Source organism: Gossypium hirsutum, chromosome D13 (assembly GCF_007990345.1).
Source record: "Gossypium hirsutum isolate 1008001.06 chromosome D13, Gossypium_hirsutum_v2.1, whole genome shotgun sequence".
Classification (NCBI taxonomy): Eukaryota; Viridiplantae; Streptophyta; class Magnoliopsida; order Malvales; family Malvaceae; genus Gossypium; species Gossypium hirsutum.
Window position 1 is genome coordinate 33,554,366 of NC_053449.1, and position 9,224 is coordinate 33,563,589.

The 9,224-nt window shown below is 38.2% G+C and overlaps 1 protein-coding gene across 3 annotated transcripts; it reads left to right on the forward strand.

The window, feature by feature from the left end:
* Positions 1–3,893: 3,893 nt before the first annotated feature.
* LOC107903852 (5-methyltetrahydropteroyltriglutamate--homocysteine methyltransferase) lies at positions 3,894–8,976 on the forward strand. Of its 3 annotated transcripts, none has more exons than XM_016830024.2 (12): positions 3,894–4,091; positions 5,006–5,358; positions 5,485–5,572; positions 6,022–6,149; positions 6,235–6,626; positions 6,727–6,890; positions 7,047–7,127; positions 7,247–7,413; positions 7,504–7,609; positions 7,690–7,940; positions 8,059–8,260; positions 8,353–8,976. In XM_016830024.2, the coding sequence occupies exons 2-12, from the start codon at positions 5,009–5,011 to the stop codon at positions 8,719–8,721; spliced, it is 2,298 nt and encodes a 765-aa protein (XP_016685513.1). In that variant the 5' UTR covers positions 3,894–4,091; positions 5,006–5,008; the 3' UTR covers positions 8,722–8,976. The 3 variants fall into 3 exon arrangements, with proteins under 3 accessions (XP_016685513.1, XP_040964780.1, XP_040964779.1); XM_041108846.1 differs by having other exon boundaries at positions 3,898–4,317; XM_041108845.1 differs by having other exon boundaries at positions 3,898–4,101.
* The last annotated feature ends 248 nt before the right edge of the window (positions 8,977–9,224 follow it).

Consider the following 9,224-nt stretch of genomic DNA (forward strand, 5'->3'; position numbering starts at 1 on the left):
TCTATCTGATAACAACTTAAACGGAGCAAGCAATACAAGTGGCCACTTACGTTCATCTGGGACTTGTGGGAATATGTGTCTCCACACATTGTACAAGTTTTCTAATTTTTACACTTCGTCGACAAAGCTCATGGGATCCAAACGGAGATCGATACAAACTACAATTGCATGAGCACATAGAAAATGAAATGCGTCAAATCTTTCACAGTTGCAAATCTTATTTCTCAAGTGTACACGGTACTGTCCCCCAGTAATACCTTGGTCCGGTCTATCGAACTCTGTTACACGAAACTATAGGTCGTCGCGCGAGTGACAAACTACATACATGTAGTTGGCTCGTGCCTTAACATTCTTAATTTGTTCCAGTACCATTGGGCACCATATATGGCCTCCCTGTATTTCCTAACATAACTCGCCGCTCACTTTGGGAACAGTTTCGCCAAACAGAAGCATGTCTCTTTGACAACCAATGTTATTGGCAAATGACGTGTTCCTTTTAAAACAAAATTGATGCATTCTTCCAGGTTTGAGGTCATGTGGTCATATCGTAGACCCCCGTCGTAAGATTGTGTCCACTGATCGAAGGGTATATTAGAGAGGTACTGTGCCCCTGTCAAGTTAGTTAACTGTAAGATTTCCAACATCTCATGAAAATGGTTTTTCATGATCTCATACCCTATTAATAGAAGTTGATAGTGATGATTACATACTAAAGAAGATAAAAAAACAAACGAAATATTACAAACCAAATAATATTTGTGGTGATTACAGACCCATGTTTGTCACTTGTGATCACTCAGCAGTAGAGGGATATTTCTGATAATAGTTGGATGCAATGTGCCTTAGACAATAACGATAGTGTGTACGGTCCTAGAGGCTTCCTGTCATTCAATTACGGATAGTATTCCAATTCCCTAATCTGAGATTATGCATATATCAGGTTGGGGACAGACATGCCTCCTCAACCTAGAAAGAAAGAAATTTCAATCGTCTGCTATTTCCCCTAGTATTATTGCAAACGCAATTGGAAGGATCCTCTAATTATCATCATGTGCCACAGCCAACAACGGCCAATGGGTATATCTACCATACATAAAGGTACTGTCTATTTGTACCAATGGCTTGCAGTAATGAAATACCTAAGAGCATTGCTTGAAGGTCCAAAACAGACGATGGAACACTTGATAAACACGGAGCAAGCGATTATTGTGGTACGTGAGCTTCGTTTTAAGAGCTGTTACGCAATCTGAGACGTACCTCTCCAGCACCTGACGCCATTGTCATACCTCGTTGTATGACGTATCCCTCCCACTATGCATCTTCTCCAATGCCTTTTGCTTTGTTATCCATGTCTTGCGATACGAATGTGTGTAGTTGAATTTTCTACGAATTTTTGTAATTAAAATAGACACAGCAGCCCTAGGATCCGCTTTGACCATCAGTAGTATTATTCTCATTATCATATCTGAATCTAACTTCGGATGATCCCGTGAAACACTTGCAACCCCACAAAGTACGTTAACTTAAGTGGAACTGTACCTAAAACCCTAATTAATAAAATCATAAAAATCCAATGATATTATACTAGAGGCAACACATGTATGCGGACCGGTGAACTTTTTTATCGTCCATAACCTCGTCTTCTTCTTAAAAGGAGCCATGATTTTCCATGCGCACCTATCGTCTCGCATTACACACTTGGCCTCAAACTTTTCAAATTTGGATTTAACCACGTTAAAGTTAACCTCGTTCTTAATGCTGTATAAATCATTTTTATTGGAAAACTCTCTACCCACTTCCAATCACCCGAATCCAACAAAGGATTTGTATGGCCAGGCCTCCTGTGTAATAGTTCTGCAAAATCTAACCTACCCTCTGTCAATAGATCGACATTATGCATGTGGGTTGGAGGAGAGTACGTCATGAATCGTGAATCTTCTTATTCATCATCTTCATCCCCTTCATCATCTTCTAGTTTAGTTGGAACAGGCTCTGGTTCAGAAGTGTTCAAAAAATAATGCAACTTTTGAACCGTCAGCACTGGGCTCCCGGCGTGGATCCACATCAGATTTATTGCCATCTTTATTCTCGGACCCACCAACATTTTCCATGTTAGAGGTCCCCTCATCGGTGGACGTCATAGGGAGTACATCATCCCTTCTCGTGTACATGTCAGAATGTCTAAAATTACATGTCGATTGCGAACTACTAAAAGTTGTTTCCATTCCTCAGTAAGTATTTCCACTATTGAACATCAACCCACCGAGGTTCATGTCTCATCCACTAACTAAGTGTCGTGCAGGGGTTGTATACTCAGTTCTACCACCAAAACCTGATAGTTCAGTGTTCTGCCTCCCACGATTGAAAACTAAGGTTGAGGCGGATGAGTGTCTTCCCATTGATGATTCTGGGATATCATAATAGGAACTTTCTAACAAAGAGGTTGCACTATCGACATTTTCAACCATTCTCGCCTCTCAAATAGGAAAAGATGTTAAAACCGCAAGTCTTTCATATGGCCTTGAAAATTCTACATATAACTCAAGCCACAAGCACCTTTGATCTCGAATGCGTCATATCTCACTAGGTCGACCGAAGCACAAAATCGGTACTTAATAGACAATACTCTCATTGTCGTAGTTCCGAAATTTTTTGCCTAATTCTTTTCCAAAGTTCTGGCAATTCTATGTTCTGGTTAAAAGCTAGTTGCATTGTGTTCTCTGATAAAAAAATCATGTCGTTCTCGGTGTCACGGATCTCATCGTAGTAAATAATAGCACTAATTCGTCCACTCATTTTTAACCAAATTATCTGTTGAAAGAAGTTCAAAACAAAAACATTATGCAAAAAATATAATGCTTCAAATAAATATTAACACAAAAAATCAATACTTATGCTTACTTTTTTTACAAATAGTATCGTTGCTCTAACTTATACCTTCCTTACGAATTTCTATTCTTCTGAACTTCTTCAATTTCTCTTACTCTAACTTATGCCACCAGAGGCTGAAATATGGGTCATTTATAGCCTAAGGGATAACATCCAACTCTTTTTTTTGTAAAAATGCCTCGAATAATGGGGATTGAAATTTGTAGAGAAAAAACGCTCTAAGTAGGATACACTATCAGCAGCAGTACAGAAAAGGGCATCCAACTGGAAGGTTTTTAATCCTTTTGCTGACAATGCATCTTGCTTGGAGCATTTTTTTCCTCTACAAACCTCAACCCTTACTATTAAGGGCATTTTTCAGAAACGTTTCAAATATCTTGGGAATCCCGAGATATTTTTTCAGAACCCATCTTGTCAAAATTATTTTTTCAAAACTCATCTCGTCAAACTTATTTTTTCAGAATCCCTAAACCCTAATTTATGAACACTAAAAAACCTAACAATAAAACCCTAAACAAACCCAAACCCTACTAAGAATCATTTTTCCTAAAACCCTAAAACACTATTTAATAAACATTTAAAAATTAAATAAAATAATAAAATCCTAATTCAATTAACCCTAAACCCTAATTTAATAAACTATAAAACCTAATTAAACAATTAAAGCTCTAAAAATAGAGAAAAAATTAGCGTGTTGATCTAGACGTATTTTACTGGTTAGGGGTAAAAAAGTATTGAGCTGGACGCACTTTTCTGATTTTCCATTAAAAACGGCACCAGACCATTTTTATATTTTTAACCCATTTCTGTAATTTTCAACAAAAGTAACCCATTTCCGTAATTTTTAAAAAAGTGGATCTTTTCCGGTATATCACCCATTACTCGCACTTCACCAAGCCCCACGACAATCCCACGCGCCATTTCAGAAAAAGCCGCGAGTAGGCTTAAATTTAACAAAATCTAAAAAACTTTATTTATTTTGAAAAAAATCAGATTTTTATTTAAAACAAACAAAAAAGAAAAAGAAAATTGAGATTTGTTTTTCAGTCAATGGATGAAAGGCAGTGGCCACCATCTTTGGCAATAAATAGGCTCAAACTCTTCCACCTTCAGAAATCGTGCCGATTCTTCCTCTCTGCCGTTCCCTCCCTTTTTTTTTCTCTAATTTAGTTCTCTCTCCGTTTTCATCTCCGTTCACTACGGTATAGTTCGGTTTGTCTCCTCCTCTCATTTCTCTCCTTCACTCATTAGTACTGTTTGCCTTGATTCAAACTCTTCTCTCATGTCCTTTTTCTACAACCCTATTGATGTTTGCTGTTTGAATCTTCTTTAAAACGATTTGAAATTCTCTCAAAAGTTCTTAAACATTGTCTTTTTTTGTCTGAAGTTCAATTTTTATCTCTTTTCTTTTTTCATTAAGATATACGGGTAAGTGTCTGCATTTGTACTTTTCCTGGTGATATTCTGTCTGGGTTTTCATTAAATGTTATTTGAACCTCTCATTGTTTAACATAGTTTATTCAATAACATTACAAAATCCATACTTTTTTATTGAGATTTATTCGTAAGTGTTAGATTTTAAACTGTACCAGTTGATTTTCTTTCTGGGTTCTCGAAGCAAAAGTGTAGTAGAAACTGTAACCATTGATCAGCGCATTTGTTTATTTATACAACTTTTTTTTCATTTGATTTTCTTTTTCGGTATTTATTACTAGAATTTGATTTTTAATTTGGGTTTTTGGAATTATTAAAGAATCCTAGTTTTCTTAGTCAGATCTATTTGATATTATTAGCATTTGATCAAGTATTTTGGCTTATCTTTTTATTTTATTTTGTCTTTATGAAATCAATTGAATAGATCCAAGCCTTCTAGATTTTGGTATTTATAGTCTTAGTGTATAATCATTGGTTTCGGGCATGGTGTTATCTATTAGGCTCTCAAGTGATTTAGTAATCTAGAAGTTTTAATCTCAGTCCATGCTGAATTGCATGTGTAATGGATCTTAGCTTTGATTCCATTTATTTCCAGTTTAGGATTATAGGACGTTTAAAGTTGTCTTTTATATATGATTTGGTATCATAAAGCTTATCTTGTCTGTTCTTTTATTTGGTTTAGAAAATGGCTTCCCACATTGTTGGATATCCCCGTATGGGGCCCAAGAGAGAGCTTAAATTTACTTTGGAATCTTTCTGGGATAAGAAGAGCAGTGCTGAGGATTTGAAAAAAGTTGCAGCTGATCTCAGGTCATCCATCTGGAAACAGATGTCTGGTGCTGGGATCAAGTACATCCCCAGCAACACTTTCTCTTACTACGACCAGGTTCTTGATACTACATCCATGCTCGGAGCTGTTCCACCTAGATATAACTGGACTGGTGGTGAGATCGGATATGACACTTACTTCTCCATGGCTAGAGGAAATGCCTCTGTGCCTGCCATGGAAATGACCAAGTGGTTCGACACCAACTAGTAAGTTGCCATTGTCAATTGTACTTTGTTAGTTTTGTTCTTTGTGCTGAGTTTTCTCATACTAATGCTTTCTTTTTCTTTTTCTTTTTTTTTTGTGTGTGTGTGTTGTGCAATATATTGTTTCAGTCACTTCATTGTTCCTGAACTCGGACCTGATGTTAAATTCTCTTATGCTTCTCACAAGGCAGTGGATGAGTTCAAGGAAGCTAAGGCGGTATGTTCTTGGGTCTAGTTTATTAACATAGTAGGTATTTATATGCATTGTGATGGAAATAGGAGGATTTATAAGTTATTCTGACTTCACGAAAATGCATGATGGTCTGAATTTGAGATAGCTTCAAGGCCTTAGACAATTGATAAATGTCTTTTAGCATACTTTCTTCTATGCAATGGCTTAGAACATATGGTTGGCTGGCTCAGGGTTCTGGGAATGGTTTCATGTTTGTCAATATGGTGTTTGAGATTTGTATAATAGTTTGTAGCTCTCTAGTATTGTATTTTTATACGATCCATTTTTTGAGAATTCCCTGAGTGAGACTTGAAGTATTAATTGGACCAACTTGATTATCGTGCCCCACTTGTATCCTGTGTTCCATACTTCTTATTTGATGTTTTTTGTCTTATTATGAAACTTGGATGCTGATTGTCTGTCCCCACATGCAGCTCGGAGTTGACACCGTCCCAGTCCTTATTGGCCCTGTCTCATATTTGTTGCTGTCAAAACCCGCAAAGGGTGTCGAGAAGACCTTTTCTCTTCTTTCTCTCCTCCCCAAAATCATCCCTATCTACAAGTAAGAGTTGGTTCTCCTTTTGTCTTTGAGTTTTCACGAATTTAACTGCTCTAATTTGCTATTATGACACTGAATATCTCTTCAGGGAAGTTATATCCGAGCTTAAGGCAGCTGGTGCTTCCTGGATTCAGTTTGATGAACCCACCCTTGTCTTGGATCTTGACTCTCAACAATTGCAAGCATTCACTGCTGCATATGCTGATCTGGAATCGACTCTTTCTGGCTTGAATGTTCTGATCGAAACTTACTTCGCTGATCTTACTCCTGAGGCATACAAGACCCTCATTGGATTGAAGGGTGTTACTGCTTATGGTTTGGATTTGGTTCGTGGAACACAAACCACTGATTTGGTCAAGAAGGACTTCCCTAAAGGCAAATACCTCTTTGCTGGAGTTGTTGACGGAAGGAACATTTGGGCCAATGATCTTGCTTCTTCCCTTAGCACCTTGCAGGCGCTTGAGGCTGTTGTCGGCAAAGGTATTCTATTTTCTTTTGCCTTTTATGGCCTGTAATTTCATGGTGAGAATTACAGTTTTGTTATTTACTGATATCTGTGAATTAATTTCCCAATGTGCAGACAAGCTCGTGGTGTCCACCTCATGCTCGCTTCTCCACACTGCTGTCGATTTAGTAAATGAAACTAAGCTCGATGATGAAATCAAATCCTGGCTTGCATTTGCCGCGCAGAAAGTTGTTGAAGTTAATGCCCTTGCAAAGGCATTGGCTGGTCAGAAAGATGAGGTATATCTCCTTAATTTGCTAGTTTTCTAAGAACGAGGATACATCTCCGGTCAGGCCTTAAGCCATTGGACTTGGTCTTTTGTTTTTTTGTTGTTTGCTGCTTTCTCGAGATCCAGATAACACCATGTCAGTCATAAGTTATGCATCTATTTTTAGGCCTTCTTCTCTTCTAATGCTGCTGCTCAAGCCTCAAGGAAGTCCTCCCCAAGAGTCACCAATGCGGCTGTTCAAAAGGCTGTAAGTGTTTTGATAAAACTGAAAATTCCTGTCTTTTGAGTGATTGCTCTGTGGTAATATATTTTTCCCGTGAAAATTCTTTCTTTGGTTATTGTGTTTTACCGTGCTTGCATTTCCAGGCTGACGCTTTGAAGGGCTCTGACCACCGTCGTGCAACAAACGTTAGTGCTAGACTTGATGCGCAGCAGAAAAAGCTTAACCTACCAATCCTACCTACCACGACCATTGGATCCTTCCCTCAAACGGTTGAACTCAGGAGAGTTCGTCGTGAATTCAAGGCTAACAAGTGAGTTAATCCGGAAAATTTCCCTAACATCATTCATATAAAATGAAAATTTGACCATTCTTTTAACTAGTGCTCTCTTATTCCCTTCAGGATCTCAGAGGACGATTACGTTAAAGCCATTAAGGAGGAAATTAAGAAGGTTGTCAACCTTCAGGAAGAACTCGACATTGATGTCCTGGTTCATGGAGAGCCTGAGGCAAGTATTTTGCAAGTAAACGGGAGATATATTTTATGTTTATATATGGGCAAAGTGTCCTAACTTCTGACATTGTGCAGAGAAACGATATGGTCGAGTACTTTGGTGAGCAGTTGTCTGGTTTTGCTTTCACTGTTAATGGGTGGGTGCAATCTTATGGTTCTCGCTGTGTCAAGCCACCGATCATCTATGGAGATGTTAGCCGCCCCAAGGCAATGACTGTTTTCTGGTCATCTACTGCCCAAAGCATGACTAAACGCCCAATGAAGGGAATGCTTACCGGTCCTGTTACCATCCTCAACTGGTCCTTTGTCAGAAACGATCAGCCCAGGTATGCATGACACTAGGAAGCCAATACATGAAAAATGATGAGAAGTATTGCATTTCTACCGGCATTTGTTTTACTTTGCAATGTGATTATTGTTTGACTATGATTGCCAATTTTTCAGATTCGAAACTTGCTACCAGATTGCCTTGGCCATCAAGGATGAAGTTGAGGATCTTGAGAAGGCTGGTATCAATGTTATCCAAATTGATGAGGCTGCTTTGAGAGAGGGGTTGCCGCTTAGAAAGTCCGAGCACGCCTTCTACTTGAAATGGGCTGTCCACTCCTTTAGGATCACCAACTGTGGTGTCAAGGATACCACCCAGGTTCATGTCTAAATCACTCTTTTTCATTTATCAAAACTTCCATATTCACGTTCTCTCTCTGTGATAGCTGAATTCTCAAAAACATCTGACAGATCCACACCCACATGTGCTACTCCAACTTCAACGATATCATCCACTCAATTATCGACATGGATGCGGATGTCATTACCATTGAGAACTCGCGTTCAGATGAGAAGCTACTGTCAGTATTCCGTGAAGGAGTGAAGTATGGTGCTGGAATTGGCCCTGGTGTGTATGATATCCACTCCCCGAGAATACCATCAACTGAAGAGATTGCTGACAGAATTAACAAGATGCTGGCGGTGTTGGAGACCAACATCCTGTGGGTTAACCCTGACTGCGGGCTGAAAACTCGCAAGTACGAGGAGGTGAAACCGGCACTGAACAATATGGTTGCTGCTGCCAAGCAGCTCCGCACCAAACTTGCCAGTGCCAAGTGAGAGCCATCCAAGAAAGGGAAAAGACGTTATATCTAGTAATCAATATCAATAACTGTGGTTTGCTGATGACATATTATTGGTCAGGCGCCCTCTGAACCCAATTCATTCCCACCTTTTCTCTTTGGAAAATCTTTTAGTTTTTCTTGCATAGTTTAGATATTTTAGAGATTGGGTTACTCGGGGTTGGGTTATTTGTTCGGCCTGTCTTAGGTTTTGGATTTATTATTTTAATAATAGAATCATATTTTTTACTTACTTTTGATTTTAAAGAATAAAAATATCAATATAAAAAATGACACCATTATATTATTTTGTGGAATAATTGTCATGAATTCGGTTTACTTTGTATTAATTAATTCAATCAGTTAATGTGGATATTAGGAAAAGAAAGGATATTAGGTATGTTTATTTATTTGTATAGACAAAATTAGTAAAGTAAACTAAGACCATTTTACTAAGATTGGCCCATTTTTTACTTTGTTTACGGAAATTGAACACTTTAA

Bases quoted from the DNA above. Each gene is read 5' to 3' on its own strand.
- LOC107903852 (XM_016830024.2), top strand. From the start codon at position 5,009: ATGGCTTCCCACATTGTTGGATATCCCCGTATGGGGCCCAAGAGAGAG. The intron at 6,627-6,726 runs GTATTCTATTTT...CCCAATGTGCAG, and splicing joins TGAGGCTGTTGTCGGCAAAG to ACAAGCTCGTGGTGTCCACC. The intron at 7,414-7,503 runs GTGAGTTAATCC...TATTCCCTTCAG, and splicing joins CGTGAATTCAAGGCTAACAA to GATCTCAGAGGACGATTACG.